Below are 25,797 nucleotides of genomic sequence, written 5' to 3' on the forward strand. Positions count from 1 at the left end.
CTGTCTCATATTTGACTGATAACGGCCCGTGGCATTACGCGCACTGCTATGGTATACTGTTATCAATGGCATTAGCATTCTTAGGATACTTTAGAACCGGAGACTAACATGGTCGCCTCATGTCCAGTCCCTTGAACAAAAAGTGAATCAGGCCATTCGAATCCTCCGGCATCTCTGCGGGGCAAAATGGGGCGGTACTACAGAGTCGTTATTAGCCCTACATGTTGCGTGGATACGCCCCATCGTAAGTTATTCACTGCCGCTGCTGCACGGACTTCCAGCCTCCACCGAAAGGAGACTCCACTTGTTATTGGCAAGGAGCTTGAGGGTATGTCTGGGGTTGCCACGGTCAACTTCCAGTGCTTTAGTGTATGCAGAGGCTCGACAACCACCTTTGGCAGTACTCCGAGCTAAAGAAACGTGTCGAAATTTATTTAGAATTTTCACGCAACATGAAAGTCATCCTTTATCTGGTGCACTAACACAAAGGACGGCAACGAGACTACATGATAGTGTATCATCATTTCAAGCAGTAGTACCAGGATTTAAACGATGGAAACCTTCAAAACCACCTTGGACGCTGCCGCTTCTCAACGTTATCTATGAAATAGATGGCATACGGAAGAAAGCAGACATGGCGCCTCTAGTAGCCGCACAGATGGTACTTCATCATTTTCATATAACGCATAATGACAAAACGAAGATATATACAGATGGATCATGCACTGAAGAAGCGTCAGCCTGTGCGGTTCTTATACCCGAAATACAGGAAAAGAGAATGTACAAATTATCCCACAAATCTTCATCGACGACAGCAGAATTGGTGGCTATCTTTGAAGCAGTTAAGCTTATTTGCGAGAATTCTGAGCCACGAAAGTGGGTGATATGCACGGATAGCAAACCTGCCCTTCAGCTAACCAGAAATGCGAGATCACTGTACAAAAATGGTGAAATAGCACAATGTATTGCAGAAACGGTGGAATATGCCTCAGCGCAGGGTCACAACATCGTATTCCAATGGATACCCAGTCACACTGGAATAAAGGGAAATGAAGAGGCTGACAGCCTCGCGAAGAAAGCATTGAACGAAGGACGGGATTGCGCAATCCCTGTGTCTGGGGCGGATATTCGACATTTTATAACGCAAGGAGCTAACCATTGTTCGATGGAGAAGTGGTTTGATAGCCCTAAATCAAAGGGATCAGTACTTTATGAAGTTGATCCACATAGAAAATTTTTCATAGCGACAGATCTCCCACGACACTTAGAGACTTTAATCCACAGACTTCGATTGGAAGTAGCCTACACAAACAGCTTCCTGCACAAGATACATCGATCCAACTCCCCGGAATGCCATTGTGGTCAAGCAGAAGAAAATGTTCGCCATATTCTTTTGGAGTGCGTTAAATACGCGAATGAAAGAGAAAAATTAAAGAAAAAATTAGCAAGTTTGGACAGACGGCCCCTCACATTAAAGAAATTACTTGGACCATGGCCTGAGATGCATTTTCAGAAAAAGGCGAACATCTTCCTGACAGATTTTTAGTGGAGACCGGACTGGATAAGCGCCTGTGATAAACAGCCAGGGATTGATTTATATGAAATGTGTTAGTGCATATACTGTTAGTAGAAAAGGAAGGTGTGCGGGTGAACAGTTTATGATAGTGTGAACTGCTGCAAGCAAACTGTGTATTGGTATGATTTTTTTTTTTCGGATTGTTCATGTTTAGGTACCGTTCAGTATTATTCTTTTTTTTTTTTCGCTGCATAACTTCGTGATATGGAGTAGCCGAGGAAATATGGACCTCAACCTCTCCACAGCAAAACAGTTAGAACAGAACAGAACAGGATACTTCCCCCACTTTTCGTTATCTATGGTCTTCTACAACGTTTTTTTTTTTGTTCCACGCCAGTTTGGTTTACTGCAAACGGTCTAATGATGGATAGAGTGTGCATCGGGCTTATGTGCTGAGGGAAACGGGTTCGAAACCCGCCGTTCAACCAACTCAGGGGCGTGTTGCCTCTCTTCAATGAACCCGTCTACCTAAAAATGCGTCAGCACGCAATACTTAGGCCGTAGGCTGCATGTGGTGTTGTCACTCGAAGGCCCGCTTGGGTCACGTACTGTCGTAGTGTCGTACGTGTCTTTCACCGACGAAAGTGTTGATCACATAAAATGTAATTAGTGAGTTAGCATAATTTCTTATTATTTGCACGTGCTTTCGGTGTAACTTTTATTTGCACATCTCCCTGTGTCGCCTCTCTATAATGTACTTTTACTCTGAGGGCACTACAAACGAAAAATAATTATTTACCGCAAACACCACCATTTACCACCACCACAATTACCGCTGCTACTACCGCTACTACTACTACTACTACTGCTGCTGCTACAATTTATGCTGCTATGCATCGCCAACAAGAAATGGCGGTAAGAGACAAACAAACAAAAGTGCGGTTATTGCGCGATTCCAGTTCAACTTACCCTTACGTCTTACTCTTGCGGAGTTTCATAGTCCGATGCACGTACATTCAACACACAAGCGAAGGGCCATGTTCTGTGCATGACAGCTAATTTTAATATCGATAACTCCGTAGAAAAGACGCAGGACAGTGGAAAATATGAGTTTACCATTATGCTATCAGCGTTCTGTTCCAATCACACACACACACAAAAAATACATACACGCTCGCACAATGATGAAAGTCGTTCTGAACAAATGCACCCACACATTAAAATGAGTTTCTCAATCTTGCAGCAACACGTAAAAAGTGACAGAAGCCTCGGATAATGAGCATGAATTTTAATAAAGATAACTTCCAGATGCGGACGTTTGGTACGCGAGACCAGATTGTCGCGCGTATGAAGCGTCTGCATAGTCAGCATATTAAGAGCTAATGGGCGTATTCCGGCGTTCATCAAACTGCCCCAACATGCAAGGGTGGAGATCGAGTTTAGGGTTTTACTGCTCAGACCTCACCCTACCACCACTTTCCGGCTGTTTGTCTGACACTGTTTTTGAGATCGCATTGGTCTTCGAGAGTGTGGCTGGGAACCTTTATTTAACACAAAAATCCGCCGGTCATTTTGCAAGGATGTTATACAGCACATCGCCGCCGGGTCCTCCTGTCACGAAGTCTTTTCAACAACAACTAAGAGCTGGGGCTTCAGTTTCCTGAGTAAGAAGAGAAGTTTTTTATTAGGAGGCACACAGGAGGGAAATTTTATCTCCTACAAATCACACGCATACAAGTAATGGTTCTCGTTCACTACTGTACAGGCCACGCTGCGTGGCGATGTGACGTAGTACGTCTCCGATCGATGACACTGTCTCATTTACGACCATGCCAACAGTGCACAAAGAACTGACGGGCGCCGTAACATTCGCGACCTTCGTTTATTGCGCACCGTTCCTTTCAAAGCGTTCACGTGGAAAAAAAAAAAAGAATTGGGAATTCGTGACGCAAAAGCCCCTGGTCAATCCATAGCATCGGGGTAATATCTAAGGTTGGTGGTGCCTGCGGCCCTGTGAGATAGTTTCCTGAGGAGGTGGCCGCCGATGTACGAGTTCGGAAGACTTCAGAAGGCCGAGCATGGCGTCGGAACGATTGGCCAGCTTGGCCGTCTGCGTGGTGACGAGCTGCGCCAGGTTCTCTAGCTCGACCGTGTTGCGGTTGCTGATGTCGATGATCGCTTGCTGCGCACGCAAGATTCGTTCCTGCGTGTCACTGGTGGCGACTTCGGTGTCGGTGTCAGGACCACCTGTGCGACCGCCCTGGCTGCACTTGTTGGAGTTTGCGCCCAGCTTGTTCACCAAGCCTTCCAGAATGGTCAGCTTCGTCTCCAGCCGGAGGCCCAAGAGCTTCAGGTCCAACAGGTCTTGAGATCTGCGCACGAGCAAATATATTATTGTGTTGTCACACACATGATTTGTTGCCACGCTACTGCATGGTTCATATGGTTGTACGCGATGCAATGACTAAAAGGCAGCCGCATTCAATTGCTGAGGCAAAGTCACGGGTTCTGTTCCAGGCTGCAAAGCCCGAATTTCAAGGGTGACATAATGTGGAATGCACGTGTCGTCTTAAAGATTACTTGCGTGAAAGTTAAAGAAACCTAGATGAACAAAGTTAATTCGGAGACCGCCAAAACGGCGTCGTTCACGACAGCAGCAAGAACCTTCGGAACGGAAAGCCCTCCGGCTGGCAGGGACCAGGAAAAGAACGTTAGGCTGATCTGCCATAGCCACTCGGCAAATGTCTACGTTTTTAAATGGATGGACTGATCCTTTCTGACGTCTGAGCATTTCAGTCTGAACCAACAACGCACTTTTCATCTCTAATTCCTGCATATAAATGATCTTGAAGACAGTGTTCTCTTTGGGACATTTCCACCTTTCAGTAGGTAGAGTTTTTACACAGAGCTTGTTCGTTTTCGGTGCTACCACTTAATAAAAGGAATCCTCATGACCGTCAAAAAACGCGCTCTTCTTCAAGAGTGAAACGGGTTTAACCATCATTGACATTCTCCTCGTCTTTCTTTTTTTGAGCGTCGATGTAGCCTACGCTGGAGTGGTCGCAGTTTCCTACAACATCCGTTCGCATCTACAAGAAGCACGTGTTTTGATCGAGCAGCGCAATAAAAAAAAATTTTACACATCGAGCATGTACTTATCTTTTCTAATTTTAGTACTCGTATTAATGATACCTTTTAGAATAAAATGTCTAGCTACGCTGCACCCTTTATGTGCAAAAGCAGAGTCCATGCTCAACCACGAGCAACTGAAGCGCCCGTGATATCGGCACACAGTGCATGTAAAAAGCGCATGGGCTTAGCTTATAAGGGCAGCAACATCTGTTTGGGCACAGCGCTAGATTGCCGCCTAAAAGGTCAGTCGCGTGCAGAGGCACCGTGCGCTCGAGAGTTGCGTGCCAAGACTCTGTCCATTTGTTTCCAGGTGTTCGAAATTTATTTTCATCGAACAGCGCAAAACACGCGAGGTTTTCGTCCGCGCGGAGGAAGCTATGGCGATGCAGTGGCGTGCGTGGCAGTCACTCGAGGCGCGCTGCAGGTGTTCGTCAAAACGGACCTGCAAGTGGCTCCACTCCTATCCAAATGCACGTTCGCGCGATTTAATGATAGCGGAGGCATCTATGCAACCAAACCGATCGAGCAATGTGTGTGTGCGTCTTTAACAGTTTCTAGCCTATTTCTCTTACGTATAGCGACAAAGTATTAATGAACTGAATATCAGACTAATTTCTGAAGTTTTGAATTAACCGTCTGCTGAGAAAAATTTCAACTGCAGGGACGATGGTACAGACCACGCACTCTAAATACAGTTTGCACCCTTTGGAGAGTCTTTTTCTTTTTTTTTTTCTTTTTTGTACCGCAGCAATAATCGTCATCCGGCCTGTTTGCGCTTCTTTTCTTGAAAACTCGGCGCTCGGCACTTCCCTATGAAGAATGCTATGTCACGCTGATAGCGCGCACGCCGTTCGTGACCGGAAAGTACCTCGCGCGTGGCGTTAAATTAAGGAAAGATACGCAAGATAGATGACGATTATCATTGTGGGACAAAAAGACGCCCCGAAGGACGTCGCTGTTCTTATGGTGACGTCGAAAAACGCCGTAGATGCCGTAAATGGCGTTGTGGATATCTTATTTCAAACAAACAAAAACAAACAAAAAGAGCGTCTTATTTCAAACACTCCCTCAAGCGCTATTGTTTAAACACCGGACAACGCCACCGCATAAGACAACGTGAAGTGGTATTTCCATGCGACCACGTACGTACCCCAAGTTTATATATACTACTGCTTAGTTTGAGCAGATGAGCCCAAGATTAAAATCAAACTGCTGGCGCTTCGCTTGACGACCACATTTCTTAAGTTGCTTCATCGGGTGGCTTTAAAGCGGAGCTCCCTGGAATGCCTCCCATTAGCGGATGATGCTCCCGTGCACGCTCGTGTATAGGTATAACACCCTTGGCTGAACACCACACAGAACACAGCACCGAAGGTCCATAACTGAAGACGTTCCTAAGTATAGCTTGAGCATAAGCAGCTTTAGAATTTCTGATTCCTTAGCAAACATGATATTCTAGCCTTTCTTATTTAATTTCGCCGCCTGAACGCGTTACAGCGTTACAGACAATAGTATGCTTGCCACTATGAGAGAATTCGTTTTACTACAAATGATCAATACTATATTCAAGTTTCAAGTTTATTCAAGAACGATGTCAGTTTAGAGAAAAGTGCGTACAAGGTTGGTAATACACAAGGAGCCCCAAAGTTCAATAAAAAAGCGACATGTGTGCGTGAACATAACTCTCAGTTACCTCGAAGTTTTAACGCTCAAAATGAGCTATTTGGTATTATAAGCAATTCATTTTATGACGCGCTCTGGAAACATTCGATGAGCCCACATATAGCAATTGAAGGTTCAACTAAACATTGTCATGAGTATTTCATTAGAGGGTTGTACTCGTAATGTTAGTACGACGAGTCAAGTGGAACAACATTAAGCAAGAAAAACCCGTTAGCTAACCCATCGTCTCCATGTCTGAATCCACTTCCTCGGCAGCGCTAATGGGCTATAGTCTCTCCTCTCCGTATAAATATCTGCAGTTTAACTGAAAGGACTGCGGGAGCTGACGTCCTTTCGTCAAATCGATGGCATGGAACCGCTATGTATTAGATACAGCTATATAGCGAAAGCCAGTCAAGTCTGCAACACATCTGAGATGTTGCGCTCTGTGTTAGTGAACGAAACGGGTGACGCGAATGCGCGTTCACAGATAGCTATAGCGATGTAGGACAGAACGTACGCACAGCAAGCAAAAAAAAAAAGAAGAACGCTAATTTCCTTCAGACCTTCAGACAAGGAACGCTGTTCAAACACCAGACGATCGAGTTTGGAGGCTATTACGCAGTCATTGAAAAGTCACATTCCTCGAGCGCGATGCGGAGATGCGTTGAATGGATTCCCTTGAAACGCTTGAGGGGCGCGCCTGACGCGTTTTCCTTGTCCGCCGTAACCTTGGTCATCGGCGACGCGATCGGGCGATTCTCGGTAGCACGATCCTTTCTCGATCATGTCGCAAGCCCCGTGGGAGCCGAGGCAACAAGCGGCACAACGTCACGCCTACGGGCGAACCATCAACGCGGTGTTCGACTCGAGATGTGATCATTCGCTCCCGTTCAAAGCTGCTGTCAACAGCAGTCGGCCTTGTTTTTGTAACGCAGTGGTGTGGTTATTTACTGAGTAAGACAGACAGGGTGCCGTATAAAAGGCAATGAATAGTACGGGAATGCCATTTTGGAACGTTCCCACGCATCTCTGCCCTTTTTGTAATATGTGTGCTGTCATATATACATTGTTTTGCGCAGGCGCAGAGAACTAAGGGTGAACGCAAACAATGTGGCAAAAAGAAAAAAATTGCACAAATAGGGGGTGGCCCGTTCTCGAGGACAAATTCTTTGCATTCGCAGCAACTCATCCATGGATCTTGGCTGATATTTCACTGGCTATCAAGATAGGCCAGAGCCTGTGTGCACAGCTCTATACCGTACAAAATTAATTTATTAACTCGATCTCTGTGACGCAGTTCCCTGTTCGGTATTCCCTGTTGAATGATTACTCATCACTTCAAGCTTTAATCTTCCCCTGACCTTTTTTTTTTCTTGTTTCCAGTTTCATAAAGTTCTTTTTTCTCAAGAACAACATATCACTGGCACAAATTGTTTGCTGTCACGATAAGGGGGCACCGTTTCTTTTATCGGTCAAATAGTTTGGGCGGCGGCTTTAACGTACAGTTTCATGAATACGGACCCTTGGGCACAGTTCACAAAGCTTTTCGTTTGTATGAGATATCTACCGCTGGCCGATCACATTCGCCAAGGATAAGCAACGTTGCTTGTTGGGCGAGTTGGAACGAGTCAGTCATAGCGTAGTTTAGCGCAAAAAACAGGCAACAGACGAGTGAGAGGACAAGGACACAGCGCATTCTTCCAACTAAAGTTTATTGGATTGGGACGCATGTATATATACACGCAGGGAAAGCAAGAAAAGAAAAAAAAAACAGGAAGTAAAAACCGAAAGGTGAAAAGAAGAAAAGTGCCGATAAGTCACACACGTGTGCCAACACCGCCCCCCTTCCCATGTCTCGCCAAAAACAAAAGCCCTTTGTCAGAAAGATGCAAGGAAGGCGTGCTTACGCATGCGTCCCCAGACCGTTTAATTTCCTCAGCCTCGATGATTTCCCTCACCCTTTGGTCCCGACTGCGTGCAAGGACCGCAGTGTTATCAAAGAGGGGCCTACACTCACAATCACGCACGTGGATGCCACGCACGTGGATGCCACGCACGTGGATGTGCATGATGTCTCGCACAGGCTTAAGAAAATCGGGGAAAGCGCTGGGGTTCGCGTGGTTTTTTCGGCCCCTGAAAAGCTTTCGGGCTTGTGCAGTTCGACCTCTCGGATGAAAGAAAAAAGAGGCTGCACCACAGACCATAAGCGAAAGTTCGTTCCATGCGTTCAAGGCGTTGTGTACGCCATCCCTCTGACGTGTGGTAGGAAGTACGTGGGTCAGACGGGACGTTGCCTGAACGAGAGGCTCCGTGAGCACTACTACAGCGTCCAAACGACAGTATCGGGGCACCTCGGCATCCACGTGCGTGATTGTGAGTGTAGGCCCCTCTTTGATAACACTGCGGTCCTTGCACGCAGTCGGGACCAAAGGGTGAGGGAAATCATCGAGGCTGAGGAAATTAAACGGTCTGGGGACGCATGCGTAAGCACGCCTTCCTTGCATCTTTCTGACAAAGAGCTTTTGTTTTTGGCGAGACATGGGAAGGGGGGCGGTGTTGGCACACGTGTGTGACTTATCGGCACTTTTCTTCTTTTCACCTTTCGGTTTTTACTTCCTGTTTTTTTTTTTCTTTTCTTGCTTTCCCTGCGTGTATATATACATGCGTCCCAATCCAATAAACTTTAGTTGGAAGAATGCGCTGTGTCCTTGTCCTCTCACTCGTCTGTTGCCTGTTTTTTGCGCTAAACTACGCTATGACTGCCAAGGATAAGTCTATCACGACTCGCTGGCACCAGCTGTTACCAACAGTTCTGTTGCATGAATAGTGGTTTATGAAAGTGGGTCTAATAGGCTGACCTCTCAAATCCTTCCGTTCGCAAGTCCTCTTTGCCAATGAACGGCCGCGTTCGTCAGTATATTGTGACTAACGTTGTTATTAGCTGTCACCGGGTATTAAGAACAGCTATATTGTAATTGAAACGTATTTTTTTCTTGTAAATACAAGCCCAGGTCTGTCATCACACATTTTTAATTCCTATATGTTCCTTAGCTGCACAAGGTTCTCTAAACTGGTCGGCAATTGTTAGCTACGTTGGCACACCTTATCACACAAACACAAAAGTGAAGCCAACAGAACGTTGCTGGCCGTCTGCCGCTTCATCTGTCTCTTGCCGCAAATTAATTCACCTCACGCTGGACTAAGCCTTAAAGAAACGCAAAAAAAAATGTCTACTGGTCTGGCATTCCTGCCTCACAAGCCAGATCTCTTATGCATAGCATTTATTCAGTGCGGAAAAATGATGAGGTATCGTGACAATAAAAATAAATAAGCTTAATGCAGCCCTGAAAAAAAAAATCCTTAAGGACGTTCCTTTTTGTTTTCTGGCTCATACAAAAATGTCACTGGCTCCGAAATCCTCGCAAGAGAGTTGGTCCTGTGTCAAACGTATATTTAAAAGTGAAGCCACTAACAAAAAAAAAAAAAAATCAGAGAAACAGGATTCATGAAATGACTAGTTTGTTGTGCATGTTGAATTCGTTATCGATTTCAAGCGTGTGTCAGTTTCTGTAGTCACGTATGAGTTACAGCGCCAAATCTGCAAATTGAGCTAGCAGTGATACGATATGGCTGAGTCTCGGGAGGAACATTGGTCACCTGAAGTTCTATTACAGGGGCCTGAAGATCAGTACGCGACCCGTTTCAACGTGCATTTCGGGTCTACTGGAATGGAATGACGTGGCTGGTATACATGCAACATTGGCGTAGCCAAGAAGGGGGTTGGAAGAGTTCAAAGCCCCCCCCCCCCCCCCCACCCGAAAAAATTGCTGGCTACGCCCCTGACACGCAAGCAGCGGAACGCGGCAACGAGAAATATACCGCGGTAGTCCTTGGTCAATTTGATAGGCAGGTTATGTTTTTTAACCGCACAGTGTGTTTCTGAAGAAAGCAATTCTACGGCATAAGTCGTGGATACAAGATCAAATATTTGACGCTGCGATTATCTCGATTTCATCTAAGGGAACATCTTCGTGTCGCCGTCAAGCAACACGCGAACAGCCACTACGGAAGGAATAAGTAGAAAGAGCTAACTGGCCGCTACACCACCAAAAACGGCATAACACCTGCTTGCTGAAAACAAAGAACGTGCAGAACGATGAAAGAAAAGACTGCGCTGGATACACTGCTACCCTCAACACTGCAACGCAAACAACCATGCCCTAAGCGCTGAAGTACGACAATGAAATGTTCGATGTACGACCCGCAAACGATCCCAGCACGGTATATGATTCAATTTCTTGAGAACGAGTGATACAACATGCACAACATAAGTGGTATCGGTATCCTTATAGGGATATATGCGTTACCTTTGTGTTCCGTGTGGGACATTGAGAATAATGTCCTGGACAGGTCAGAGAGAGTCATCTGGGTGTAGAAAACGGAGTGAGCAAAATGTGCTACCACATTGTAAATGGCGTATTATTAAATCACCGCAAAATTTCTAGACGCGAAACAAGAAAATAGGGGCCACACGGAGAGCAGCGCTTGTTTTGCGTCTCATCCCCCACACTGCGTCGTCTCGTCCGTGCCCGACAAAGTCAAAAGGCGGTTCGAGCAGCCTCGGTTTGGCACAAATTTTTTTCATCTGCGGACGGCGATCTTCAAGGACGCCGACACGGATCCTTATGAAGCATTCTGCTTATGTAGCATTCTGCTACGGGTATTGGGTGCTTTTTTATTTTGTCTTTACGCCTCCACCGTCAAGGTTTACCAGCGTCTATATGCATAAGATAGATGTAACCGGCGTAAACGGGAGCGGGTATCGAAGACCGGGGACCTAGGCGTTCTTAGCGCGATCCATCGCGGCGCCACACTCAGCGAGGCGCGGCGAAAGCGCAATGCGTACTGACAATACCGGCGTTCTGACAATCAGCGTCAGCGTGACGAACGCGCTGGCATGATTGAGTCAATTGAAGGAAAGAGCACTCATGGGACGTCGCCGCCGGAATACGCACTAGGCGTCCTTGCGTGTTGCCCCGGCGCCGCCGAGAGCGGTGCCTCAGGGAAAGTGGAAAGCCCGCTCGGCTGGCCTTTCCAGCGCCCATCGACTCAATGACGCCTCGGATGGATGCGATGCGCGATAAACACTGTCAATTTAGGCTGAATCCACGGTCTCTCTGCTTTGGCCTCGCGAACGCGTGCGTGCATAAACTCACGCGCGTGGTCAGAAAGCCCGGCTTCGGTGAATTCCGCGCGGCGTCGTGGTGCGAGGGAATCGCGTCTATTCTCCCCACATTATTTTTTCCTCAACTTGCACGACAAGTTAGTAAAGGCGCTTGACGCTATGTTTAGACGATACCCATAACGGTCCCTGTTGCGCAATCGAGAGATGCTCTTTATGGTAATCGCGAGATTTGCGAGCGCGGTGTCGTGCGCGGTTCCTGACGCGTCTCGCGTCAGACTCTCCGTTCTGTTGAGACCATTCCCGCTGTTTTCGCGTATCCGTTATATACCGGCCATCGTAAAAGCGCTTTTCCTGGCAATCAGCGCTTCGGTGGAAGTATTGAAGCAATAGTTCTGACTTCGGTTAAAAAAAAACAACCAATTCAAAGTGAACAAAACGTGATTTCCAGAAAGGCGATCGATCTGAAATCATCCGCCAATAGCCGTTTCTGATTGTTCCCGAGCCAAGAGCAACAACAGGGCTTCCCGCGAGTTCCGCTGAGGAAGTGAGTGCGAATTATCCTCACGCGGTGTGGGCAACCATTCAAGTTACGTGTAGCGCACTCTTAACCAACGCTGTGTCTCAACGGTAGGGGTGTGCGAATGTTCGAAGATTTCGAATATCGTATTAAGTAGTGTCCCATTTGATTCTACCAGCGAATCGAACAACCGCTATTCGTTATTCATAAATTCCTTTGTTGCGACCGAGATATTCCTTCGTTTAGCAGTCCATGCGACTCTGAATACTCTACGCTGACATCATGGCTCAAAAGGACATCCACATCTTCGCAAGGTCCACGACCTGCACTCATACATAATCACAAAGAAAAACGAAAGCATTGACTATAGGAGAGCTTTATTTTTGAGGATTTGTCTATCTTAATTTTTTTTCAAAGTCCACCCATTGTTCTTCCTCCAACTACTATGGCTCGCCGAATTTCTTTTTGTAGAGCTATCATCGGTCGTCTATTATGGATCCTAGAAAAATGTAATGTTCTACGACATCTAATACGTCATTATTTGCTTGAATGTTCCAAGCTTCGCCTGTTGCCACAACCGCAGTCTTTATGTTTCGAAAAAGACCAGCCTTCTCGCTCTCTTCTCTTACTTTCAGAATGAGGGCACCTAAGTGTTGCACGCTTCCTGCTACCAACATAGCGTCGTCTACATGCCGTAAGTTGGTTGCCTTTGTTCCTCCTATTTCCACTCCTAAATCCTTGCCTTCCACATCACAGCTCCTGACTGTATATTCCGTGTATAAATCGCGGACACAGTATAGGCACAAAAGACGAACTTCCGCTGTGCAGCAGGCTACGTCGTTCGAGGAGCCACACTTTACCTGCTATACAACGATCATGCGTACTCTCTGAAGAGTTCAGTGAACGCGAGGAACCTATTTATTTGTCCCTTACGCTCCATCTGTGATTTTATTGCTGAATGCTAGAATGTTAACATCATTGTATAGAATTTCAAAAAAAAAAAAAACGGCTGTTCGATAAAAACTATGAAAAGTAGTCGCTTGCAGAACTTATCGATTCGTATTCGTTTCGGTTTCAAAAACCCCTATTCGAGCAAGCAGAGGCGACGCGTGCGGTGCATCGCTTGAGCAAGAACTGTAGCAAAATGATATATCGTATGAACGCCCTTGAGACATCCCTCCGCCAGGAATGTTTTGTAGGTTATTAACACAGGTACGACAAAATAAGAAGAAAATCACATGTGTGCAAATCAAATAGGCTTACGACGACGACAATGATGATGAAGGATTTAACTGTGTTGAGTTTTACTGGCTTCACCACAGATTTTCTTTGACCTGCGCTTAATTGGGCATTCCACCACACACGAAAACTGCCGCCGACTGGAAGAAGGAGCTACCAATAATCACGATCGTCCAGTACTGCGACACACGAGACGCGAACGTGCTCTGAGCTATTAATTCGCGCATTCGTGTTTTCGAATGCGCGAATTAATTTGCACTATTTATTTCGCAGCATACTTGCGCATGCATAGCGTATCAAGGTAACCCTACCGAAGAAGAAGCAATGTCACCCTTCCCGCTTTAATGCCTCAACCACAAAAAAAAAAAAAAAAGAAGCGAGTTTGGCACGTCCACTACGTTACCGATAGCAACGTCTGACTCGATACGTGAAATACGACAACATAACCGTAGTGAAACGCACATAATCGTAAATGTGTGTTTACGCAATATGCGGTCGTCCTCCGCGCCGCAATCCCTTGTTTATCCGCAAACGATGCGTCGCGACGTGAGGGCGGTATAACTCAGATGCACTTGCATATTTCCCTCTTGGTACTCTTTACTGTACATTAACAGTAGGACATATTTCGGCGCCCCTGCCATGTTAACGCTCTGTCGGTTGACAAGCTTGGGAACCAGCCCGCGCCCACGAGTTCAGTGGCAAAAGCGGCGACTGAGTTCGCAATTGGGCTGCCGCCATCGGCTGCGCTCGGTGTGAATTCACATCGAGCAGGTTCTCAAGCTCCTCAACGAAGCGAAAGGCGAAGTGATGTTGAATAAACGCGAAGAAGTGTGAAAACTTGGACCGCCGATGCATGCAGTGGAACAAAAACACACACGCAAAAAAATTGCAAGCTTCATTTCTATGGATTAATATACGTGCAAAACATGTAGTCGACCTTACACGAAGCGCACATTATCTGGTTGGTTTTCAAGGGAGCAGATCTGTACTTTAGGAAATAAACTCATTAGGAGTCTTACGAATAACGTACCTAAAGTTAGAGGGTGGTATACCGTCCGTACGTCTAAAAAGAAAGTACGAAAAAGCTCTGAAGGTGTACGAGGTTTGGGAATTTGGGTACGCAATGTCGCTTGTGGACGCAGACTCCCTATTTACAAGACGTGGAATCCTTGTCGCTTCTAATATTATAAAGATGTGGAACAGTGGCCGCAAAAGTGGGCTCTGAGATCTTTAATACTTAGTTTAATACATATATAAACGCCAGGAAACAGGACAAAATAGTTTGTATGCTAGAACAGTTCGCAGGAATAGGCAGCTGACAATAGCAAGAGCGCAGATAGCATATAGTGACGGTTACTGGCCCATGGCAAGCAGTTCTTATAAACAAAAGCTTTCGTAAATTCTACTCTACAAAGATTTTGTTTATTAAGAACGGTTCTTGACTCACCAATGCTTGCTTTTATAAACTGCTCTTATAGCGAACGAATTTCATTGCGAGTACTGCATGGTTCAAAAGCCCTTTCCAGAGAGTGACATTCCAAGCAATGCGTTCGATCCAAAGCAATAGAAATATAGAGCAAGCATTCTCTCTCTCCCTTCACCCTTATTTCGCCCCCTCCTTGTTCCCTGCTGCTTCATATGTTAGTCTCGTATGGGTGTACGAGGGCCCAAAGAGAAAACGCGGTGATGACGCTTGCATGGTTACAACTAGCCACTGTCTTCATTGCAACGTCCGCTCGCACCCGCTGTGTAAATACGTGCAGTCACAAGCGGTTCGCTTGAAATTTCACACGAGCGCGAGTCCCAAAACCCCAGCGATAGGAAATAAGATGAAGCGCTCACAGCTGATGGTCATCGATGGCGTACGCCTCCCGGACAAGTCCAACGGCCACCGCAACGCAGGCGGCGAGGCACCAGTGCATCGTCCGCGGTACAACAGCCATGCCGGTCGACTCGGTGAGAGTTCTCGCTTCTCGTATACAACAGCACCTGAGGGCGGCTGCTGGGCGTTCTGCGCAGATCGGCTCGTGCCTCCTGGCCGAAGGGGGATACGCGGCCGGCGAGGGGGGGCAGGCGAGATTTAATCGGCGGCCGAGGCGCCTCACCCGCCACCCCGCAAGCAATGAGGGGGGAGGGATTTCCCCCTTGCGGCGACGTCCTTGGAACGGCGTTCTGCTGGCGCTCACTGCGAGAGGACTGGCCGAACGACTTTCCTTTCTCTTCTTGCCACAATCGGTAGCGATGATGCGCGAAGCGACGACGGCGGCTCCCGGTGGAACGCGTTGGCCTGACCAGGCTGCACAGGCAACAGCACGCAAAACAAAGAGTCGTAGCGAAAAATAATGAAAAGGGAAGCGTAGACACAATAGCTGCCTAGATCCGGGTCTTCTGCGGGGAAAATACTGGGCACTTCGTCAATGCGAGCGAAAGGCCGTCAGTCTGTCTCGACTCGGCAGCTTTGCTTATCTAGATGCGAAACGGAATCCCGCTGCGACGATCATTTCTCAGGAAGCGTGCTTAGCAGGAAGCATACAAGTAAATAATGACACTTGAAAGAGGTCTTTGAAGATGCAGTATTCATCGCTGACGCTGACAGGAATACGGATCTCCCGGCTTAATGGTGTATACCAGGCGCAAACTGAAAATAGTCACTTTTTTTTTTTTTCTCGAATTTCGTCCCCTTTCCCTCCCACGCGTATTTTGCCGCGAAAGCTAAATTGTAACAGATGGATGGAATTGCTGTAACCCACAATAAGTGTTTCCATTCTGAGTGAGAGCGAGATAATGATAATAATAACGACCCAAAAACACGGGGCACGCCGTAGTGGAGGGCTCCAGATAATTTGCGCCACCTTGCGCCAAGAAAACCTATTAACAATCATCAGTTTAGACCACCTAGGGTTCTTTAACGTGCACTGACAGTGCACGACGGCCTCTAGCATTACGCCTCCATCGAAATGCGACTTCCGCGACAGGAATCGAACCCGCGTCCTTTGCTTCAGCAGCCGAGCTTCGTAACCACTTTTTGTAGGCTGCCGCAGTCGGCGCGCGCACACATAATATAAAAAAAATACAAATCAATTCTTCGTTTCTTTTACGTACCGTCGTGAGTCTGGTTGCATTCTTTAATGTTTACGGATGTCGTACGTGCCCTCAGTCTACGCAGCCCGTACGTGCCATGCGGGAAATCAATGGATGCGGCATACTTGCCTTAAGGCTTTGCAGGAAACGAACAAAGAATAAATCGACTGCTCATCTCTTCCTGCCAATGCTCTGGTGCAGAGAACACTGACTTATTAGCGATTTTCTTTTCGTGTTTTTCGTCTTCTCCGCCGAGTCGGAGAGCTGAAACTTTTTCTCAACGACCCATAGATATATCTCTCGCAGCAGGGGACCAAGGAAGGGACTTCGCTGCGTGGAGGGAAGCGTTCTGTCACACCCCAGGGCCAACGGATAGAAACAACGCCGTATCTGAGCCACGGCAAACGACGTTCCTTAGATTACCGACAGTGATGGATGAGTTCGTGGCCGCGGAAATTCTGGTTTTCGCCGAACTAGACGAACGCCGCGCCAGTGATTACTTGTTTCTTTGGGTTGCAGTGAGACACTTCGCTGAAACTTTCGGCTGCTGACCGATCTACACGCGCAGAACTGAATGCTAATTTACCTACCTCCTTGCACTAGCTTTTAGCGCCAGGAGACGTAGAGGGAGAGAGAGAGAGAGTGAGAAAGGGAGAGGTTATTTAGAGGAAGGCCAGAGGTCAGTCAGAACGAGTTTGTCATTTATAGGTGCAGGAAGCGATATACACAACGAGCGGGAAGATACTCACACGAGATGGTAGTGGCTTCGGCCTTTAACGCGATCGCTAAATGGAAGGCAAAGTGCACAAAACCAGGCGCAGCAATCGTGGCTACAGAAATCCAGCGCATATATCGCTTAATTATCAGCTGCGAGATATTCCGCAAATATAACCAATCAAATACCTCGGATTTATTTATAACGGAACTCTTAAAATGACGACCGTTTTTTTACTATCATGTCACGAAAAAAAAAAAACGCGCTGGGGGCATTTCGCGCAAGTTGAGGATCCGTTTGTGCTTAGAAGGCTTGTGCTTAGAACTTTTTATAACTTTCTAAGTTCTTATGCTGCCAGTTCCTGGAAGCGCGAATCCTATATATTTTGTCCCGCGTTAAACTGGTCCTTTTCATTACGGTACGGTTGTTTAATTTTGTGTCGTTGAGTTTATTGGCATACAATGGAACGCTACAAATATTCCAGGTAGATTCTTCTACCGCAACCGCTGCTAGTGTTGCCGACAGACACACTGTCGGTGTGCTCTTCGCTTTCTGCACGTTCGTCCACTCTAAAACATTGTACTTCCTGCCCATCTACGATGCGCAGGAAGTACAATGGCGATTCCCTGGCAAAGACGTCGCTTTGCGGGATGTATTTCACGTTCGTTCTTCCACTAACAGCACAAAGTACGGTGAGTAATGCGGTAAATTATGAGAGCCTTATCATAGCCAGCACTCGTTGCTTCTCGAAATTATAAACACCTCCTATTTACGTATAACCACCTCCGTAGCGAATCTTGCAAAGCAATCGTGATTAATGTCACCGCAATAGTTGCCATTAATTTCCCCACTTATCTTTTACTCGCACCCGTATGGCGTGGTGCCCTTTGCTCTCTGTTCTTTTCGTGATCAGGTGTAAGTGATTCATCACTTCTTTCTGTCTTGCCACCGCTCTTCTGCACGCAAGAAATAGTTTTTCAGAAACTTGGGCTGGGCTTAGTAGAACCTGCTAGTATTCAACTCATCGTTCTCCACTGTCGAAATGTTTTTGAGAACACTAACAGAATCCATTTTTTTTTATTTTGAATTCCTTCTATGTACTTTTGAATGAATGATTATCGATTCTTACTGCCATTATTGTCTTGATTTTACCAGATAAGTCCGCCTTTCAACAGCGCTTAATATATAGCCGTCTTGAAAATCTAAATTTGATTATTTAATATTTATTTTATTTGTGAATGCCTCACAGGATTAGGAGTTTCCATTACAAAACCTATAATAATCCATCAATTTCTTCGCCAATTCCCCACAGTGGGTACGAACCACGTGTTCGACGGCCAAGAAGAGTGCCTCAACTGGCATTTGCACTGGTCCTACGATAACTGCCCCATGGTGGTTTATCAACCGTTATGGCAACCGACTCCATGTCAGCATGCACAACCACTTACAGTATCAGTAAACTCAACAGCTCTCAGGTCCTTTCATACTGTAGTTCCCCCTCACTTACTGCAAATTCGTTTACTTTGGGCGCTAGCTCACCATGGATTGCGCTTAAATGTAATGACGGGCACACTTGCACCAGCATCCCTTGACGGGCCTGTTGTTTCAATACTGTCGACTTTAGCTTACGTCACTGGGGCTAGCTACAAAAGTTTTCCAAAACTTTGAGATTCTGAAAAATATAACCTCATAGTATCTTCCGATTTCAATCATCTGGGCCCGTATTTACAAAAGCGCCTTATGCTAAAAAATTTCGTAAGAGTTTATTTCAGCCAATCACGATGCGGGACATATCGTTAGCGAAGCCGGCTGACCAATGGGAGAACGCACTTACGAAAGAGAAGTTTTGTGAATTGGACCCCTGAACTTCTTCAGAAATAATAATTGGTGTCTCTCAAGAAACAAGCAGAACTTTCCATTACAAAACTGTGATGCCGTGTTCCATCAATTAAAATGGTTCTACATAGATGTGGTCTGGCCTTATATCCCCCTTACGTTAATCACTTTTCTAACGTGTCTTGATTTAATGAAAATTTATTTCCATCTTGCAACCAATGTTTAAGGCAGGAACACTTTTAGAAGGCACGTTTCTTCAACATGGCCAAGCACAAAAGCCATGAAATTTTCTCTCAGCCGCCGCGGTGGATCAGTAGTTAGGGTGCCCGGCTGCTGACCCGAAAGACGCGGGTTCAATCCTGGCCGCGGCGGTCGAATTTCGATGGGTACGAAATGCTAGAGGCCCGTGCATTGTGCGATTTCAGTGCACGTTAAAGAGCTTCACGTGGTCGAAATTATCCGGAGCCCTCCACTATAATACGACGTCTCTCATAGCCTGAGTCGCTTTGGGACGTTAAACCCCTCAAACCAACCTTATCTCTCAGCTGGGGCGTCGTTACTGGGATTCTGTCAAACAGGCGCTTTTAGTGCCGCTTGTGGCTTTATCAGACACACAAAAAGACTACCCCATCAAGTTCTCAGAAATTATGTTGATTCTACCACAAGATTAATCCCATGTTTCATTCGTTTGTACATTGTACATTTTCTGTCGTAAGCGTAGCCCCGTGAGGATAATCCTGATCACTAACTTAATAGGAATAGAATTAAACTTTATTTTCTTGACTAGGCTCTTTACTCCCAGAAGTAGGCGGGCACCTCATTGCAGGTAGCCGTGGACTTGGGCTCGATAGTCTATCCTGTAGGTAGCCGAGGACCTCGCTGACGGTTACATGCTTGGAAGAAAAACTGAACGTCCTTCTTCACTTCTGCCTCGTCACCATCTGCCATACACACACCTTTCGCGTTGCGGGAACTGACGTCGGCCATAAGCTCTCTCCGTCGACGCTGCGATCCTGGACCTGATGGCATTACCAAACAAATGTCTTCAACTTACCCGCGACGCTGAAGAGTCCGTCTTCTGACATACGTCAGATATGTGTGGGAGTCGGAAAACATACCTCTAGCATAGAAGGTGACCCCGGTTGTGCCAGCGCTGAACCCTGCTAAAGACAGGACCGGCCTGACATTATATCGACCAGGAGCCTTGACTTTGTGCGTAGGAGAAGCTTATCTGTGTTCGGCTGACGTGGTATACTGAGGATCACAAGGCTCTTCCAGCATGTATGTTTAGCTTTTGACAGCACTTGAAGGCCCAAGACAACATCATAGAATTGGCAAGTCATTATTAGAACAGCAGTGCGCATACGGTTTTTCAACACGGGTGATATTTCTGGACGTTTCAAAAGCATACCACTGCGTGCTCCTGTGTGCGATAATTTGTCGTCTTGTGCCTATAATAACAGGGCGTCTTTTCCGCTTTGCTCATGTGTTTTTTAGCGACCACTCAATGCAAGGGAAACTGGGGACAGTGCTGAGTAGCTCAAGGAAAATCGTTAGAGGCATGCTGCAGGGTAGTGTCGTGTCCTTAAAGGGACACTAAAGAGCAAAACGATTTTTCTCATATTAGTAAAGTATTCTTTCACGATACCAAAAACACCACGCTTGCTGCGAGAAGACGCTTAGTAAGCGAGAAAAAGCGTAAAAACAAAATGTGGGTGGCGACGCCTCCTTGAAGTTTGCGCAGGTTCATGCGCAACGAAGGTTCATGGAGTCTTCTCGCATCTCAGCGTCTGCTTATGCAGCTATGTCGAATAAATTATTTTTGCCCAGGATGAGCAGTCCTCAGTCGCTTTCGGCTACGCGCGGAATCACGAGCCTTCAGCCCTCAGAACCCTTCGTCGTTTTTGCCTAGAATTTCCCAAAGACAGCAACTCTAACTACCTTGATCACGTGAGGATCTGGACTGCTAGCTGACCATTCTTTGGATGCACAGCAAGCGCTCTACACCTATAGCAGAGATACGTTCTTTGGGGCTTGAATAATTTGAAGGAAAGTTTGATACCATCTGAAAGTTTTAACCGACGGGTCGGTCGATACAGAGCGCGGAGTAAGCGCTACAGCGTTTATAATTCTGTCCTTGAAGGCGTCCTGGACAGCGCGACTCGATTGCGTTGTTTCGTCTATAGTATGCGAAATCATGGCCATTGCGGCAGCCCTATGCAAACTAAAATCTTGTAGGATACAAATTGTGGTACTGTGGGACAGCAAGACTGTTCTGCAGTTTTTACAAGAAAGGTTTGTTTTGAAGAAGTAAACACAAAGAAATTTGCATATTCTCAATGATCTACAGAGCATGGGGCTTACTATATACTTTTTCCATGGTTTTCGTCGCATTTGAGGGCATAGCGGGTAATGAGGTGGCTGGCAGACTTGCTTAGAATGCCTTAGAACTTAGGCCAACAAGGAAACCTCCTCGAGATCTTCAACGTCTTCTAAGACAAGTTGTGGTTAGTCATTTTCAATTTTATGGTTGCCCCCTCACCAACCCTGTGGTACGAAAAGTTTAAGCAGGGCTACATCGCATTCGCACTGCACGAACACCAGCGTGGCTCTACAATATGAGATTTGCTGCGACACCATTACGTGCGACTTGTAAGGTCTATGCAAAAAACGGCAGGAAGTGGAAGATGGAAGCTGCGATGAAAAAATCCGTAAACAGGGAGTGGGTGCTCGAGCCAACGTTTCGACAAGTGGACTTGTCTTCTTCAAGGCTTCTTCAAGGCAAAGTTCCAGCCTTGAAGAAGACAAGTCCACTTGTCGAAACGTTGGCTCGAGCACCCACTCCCTGTTTACGGATTTTTTCATTGTAAGGCCTATGGTGATATTGAGCGTTGTTTGTTGTACTGGGGTGATTTTGTTGGAGACAGAAAATGTTGGTTTGAAGCATTGCAGCGTTTAGTCTCTCCACACGCCGCGGTGAATGATTTGGTGTTCGTACGTGGACACTGGACATTCAGAAGGGAGGTGTCTCGACTGATCTTGAGCTTTTTAAGCAGTACAAACTCAACCTGTGATTGGTAGTGAGTGACACTGATCCCAGGGTGTTGTGTCGTGGGCTAGGGGGCCCGGCGCAGCGCCATGCGCGGGATGGCTCACGGGCCGCCGACATGTGAGCTGTTTCGTCGCACTGCACGCGCCTTCATGTTTGCCTGCCCGCGCTGAGCTTGCATAGGATGACCACGTTTCCCACATATTCTCAGAGGAGGTAACAAGGCGGGCAACTGCCTGCATATATTGCAAGGCTAGATCAGCCTGCAACTGACAACATCATCTTCCTCCTCATCCTTCAGGACTTTTGTTGGTGAATGTATAGGCTTGTCTGTGGATTCTGGTTGCATTCCCAGACCACTCGATAAAGGGTGTTCGGCAACTTGCAAAAACTGCAGTCTTTTAAATATGTTCCGGGATACACTGCATGTAGCAGACTTCCGTGGACGTAATTGCCCATTTGAAGTCGGCGCTCTATGACGGCTTTTTTTCTGTTCAGCTTGCAATTTGATGCTCGGTATTCGCGGCTGTTCTTCTTATAATGTTCCAGAATATCACTGTAATTTATTTGTTCCTTCCGTGCGATTCTAACTCAATGACAGCAATTGCAAGACGGCCTGCTTCTTGGCAAAGTGGGTATCAGTGGATCATACCCACTTTGTAGTGGGTATCAGCAATTGATGAGGAGCAAGACCGTCATGACCTCTCAACCAGCGTCGGCAGCGACGGACGTCAAGATCGCGGTGGACCTCTCCAAGCAGGCTGCCGATGAAGAAGCCAAGAAACAGTTCGCAAATGCGTACCGGATCTACCGAAAGACGGTGGAAGCCTACCTAAATGCTACTCTTGCGGTGCGAACCATGTGCGCTCCGTACATTGAGAGGGTCCTGCGACTGAAAGACCACGCGCGAGACATTGACCAAGATGTGCTGTGCGCGGGCATGCCCGAAATGAGTTGCATTCACCAGCTGTCTCTGCTGGGCTTGCTTCTGCCCCCCTGGTGTCTCACGGCAGTGACGGTGAGTGCCAAGAGGAGGATCTGCTACACGAACGACATCGTAGGCATTGACTCAGTGAAGAACAAGCTCGCCCAGATTCTCATGAATCCCAAGGCAAGAGGAGCATCCGTCATACTCCTCTACGGACCCCACGGCAGCGGCAAAAGTTTTATTGTCCGGGCAATTGCGTCCAAGTATCCGGACAAGCCAGTCTTCATCGTCAACATCGAAGCATTAATGGCCGCCACGTTTCAGCACGAGGGTATCAAGTTAGCTAGCTCAATTATAAAGAATTTTAGGAAACACGATTGTGCCATATTGGTGCTAGAGGACCTTGATCGCCTCTATTCGCACAGGGCAGAAGGAATAGGACGAGAGATTGATGCCATGAGAAAAGAAATATTAGCCTACATGCAGGAAGTGAAGGAAAAGAGAGAATTTCGTGAGGTAATCATCGCCACTGCGAGAAAGCCGTGGCGCTTGGAAAAGAGCATGCTGGAGACATTTCAGACAAAAATATGGCTCCCTCCGCCGTCGTTTAATGAGCGTGTTGCGATCATCACGCGCGAGTTGGGAAAAGTAAGGTGTCCTTCATTCTCAGAAAGCGATGTCCATGATCTGGCATCGCGAACCGAGCACTACTCGTGCTACCAAGTTATGAGCATTCTGCGATTGGCTCTGGCTCGAAATTTCGAAAACCTGGAGTCTATCAGGCTTAAGGAAGATGCTGAGAGAGTCGACCACGTAACGAAGGACGACATCCTGGTTGTTTCCGAAATACTTCCTCCCGACATGAGCGAAGACGACATGGTGAAGTATCGCGAGTTCACGTCTGCCTCCACCGCGGTCCCTATGCGAGGCTCGTCGGCTGTGTCCGTGACCAATTTGCAAGCGGGCGTTCATTCTTCAAGCACTGTGCTCCCGAGTTCAGCTGCGGGGGCTGCGGAGAGCAGCCGCGTAAGCACCGTTATCGACGGCCGCGTTAGCGCTGCCATAAGCAGCGCTTCCAAAGCTGCTACAGACATTCGCGTTGACAACAGTGCCAGGAACTCAGTACCTGGCCACACCGACACGGCCCCTGAATTTTCCAGGTATCAAGGAAAGGATCAGATGTCTGTTCACGAGATCCATGCGCGGCGTCACAAGCGTTAGACCACATTCTGCGGTTACAGACTTCCGCCTATTCTTGGCATATTATGACAGCCCGAAACTAAATTGCGTGAAGAACATAAATTAAGGCAACGCCGTAGCTCCAGTTTCTTGTTTCCGTTAATCATACGCCTTTGGTTCAAACAAACGAAGACGATGTGCGTGGCATATATATATATATATATATATATATATATATATATATATATATATATATATATATATATATATATATATATATATATATATATATATATATATATATATATATATATATATATAGCAAGTTATAAATTGTTTGTTTCGTTAATGAGGTTTAATTAAGTAGGCAAAAATATATTTTTAACTCGAGAAGTATTCCTCTAATTATCAAAATGTCAATGCATGCATATCAACCATGCATATCAACCAACTAGCCCAGTTGTCGATTCTCTTGAAAACAACCACCTCTTTAACTACATCGTTTAAACAGCACAAAAGACGAAGACACGAGAAGGAGAACTACACAGGACAGGCGCTGGTTTAAATAATGAAGTTAAACCAACTAGCCCAATTTTGCACACTGTTACTCTTTAACTAGCGCGTACACCGCAATTCAGGCCATTACGACAGCAAAACTGAAATGTGTGGTCAACCAGGCGCTTCTACCCACATCAAATAAAAATGACCGCAGGGCCGAAACCCGCAGGAAGCTTACGCTTCACCTTTAGGAGTAGCACGCAATAACGTTATCAGACTCCTTTGGCATCGCTTTTGGTGCGCTCGCCATGCTTCGCACCTCGGTATACTCGTCAACTATGCTGTGAAGGAAGCAACGTCTGTGAAAATGACATTGACCATCGCAAACTCTCCTAGGGCGTGTACTGCAAGTCAGGGGCGTAGCCAGAAATTTTTTTCGGGGGGGGGGGGGGGGGTTCAACCATACTTTATGTATGTTCGTGCGTGCGTTTGTATGTGCGCGTGTATATATACGCAAGCAAAACTGAAAAATTTCGGGGGGGGGGGGGGGGTTGAACCCCCCAACCCCCCCCTTGGCTACGCCCCTGCTGCAAGTGCATTTGCAAAGTACCCATGGCATAGTTCACCATTTTGCGAAGTAGCGAAATACCCATAGCACGTCTAGCTGCAAGGTAATACGCGCACCTACGCAGCTGGGTTGACGGCAGAAACCATTCCGGAATGTCGTCCTGAGACGCCACCGCGGGTGAAGGCGACGAAGGCAGTGCTCAACTTCTTGAAGACATCAGACTTGCACCGGCGGTTATAGACTACGACGTTAGCATGACTGCGAGATGCGTCTGACTTTTTGCGCGTGCGTGCTCTCTTTCTCTCTCTCTCCATCTTTATATCTCCCCCATCCCATCCCCCAGTGTAGGGTGGCATGCCGGTACTTCTAGACTGGTTAACATCTCTGCCTTTCCTTTCTCTCCTATTCCTTCCTTCCTTCCTACGCAGCTGTACACTTTGATGATTATGCGACTGATGCTGGTGACGATGAATTATGGCTGAGCCTTTTGCAATGGTTGAGTAGCTTTAAACCACCACTCGTTCTGTAGGATTCATTACGGTGTGACGCCTGTGCCGCGATCTTGTACACGTTCTGTGACAGAACGTTCTATCGCGCCGCGCGCGACTGGTCGAGGCTCGCGCGTATAGGTCTGACAGTCAGACATGAGAACAGCAACCGGAAGAGGCAGCGCTGTCACTTGAAAACAG

The 25,797-nt window shown here is 46.8% G+C and overlaps 2 protein-coding genes across 2 annotated transcripts; one reads left to right on the forward strand and one right to left on the reverse strand.

Annotated features, from left to right (window-relative positions):
* Positions 1-3,215: 3,215 nt before the first annotated feature.
* On the reverse strand, positions 3,216-15,355 carry LOC119404719 (uncharacterized). The gene is made up of 2 exons (XM_037671369.2): positions 15,097-15,355; positions 3,216-3,888 (listed from the first exon to the last, which is right to left on the reverse strand). The coding sequence occupies exons 1-2, from the start codon at positions 15,195-15,197 to the stop codon at positions 3,504-3,506; spliced, it is 486 nt and encodes a 161-aa protein (XP_037527297.1). The 5' UTR covers positions 15,198-15,355; the 3' UTR covers positions 3,216-3,503.
* A 7,277-nt stretch (positions 15,356-22,632) lies between these two features.
* Positions 22,633-24,084, forward strand: LOC119380968 (vacuolar protein sorting-associated protein 4A). Its single transcript, XM_037649013.1, has one exon. It carries the CDS (start codon positions 22,633-22,635, stop codon positions 24,082-24,084), a length of 1,452 nt encoding a protein of 483 aa, XP_037504941.1.
* The last annotated feature ends 1,713 nt before the right edge of the window (positions 24,085-25,797 follow it).

The sequence above is a fragment of the Rhipicephalus sanguineus genome, chromosome 1 (assembly GCF_013339695.2).
Source record: "Rhipicephalus sanguineus isolate Rsan-2018 chromosome 1, BIME_Rsan_1.4, whole genome shotgun sequence".
In the NCBI taxonomy this organism is placed as follows: Eukaryota; Metazoa; Arthropoda; class Arachnida; order Ixodida; family Ixodidae; genus Rhipicephalus; species Rhipicephalus sanguineus.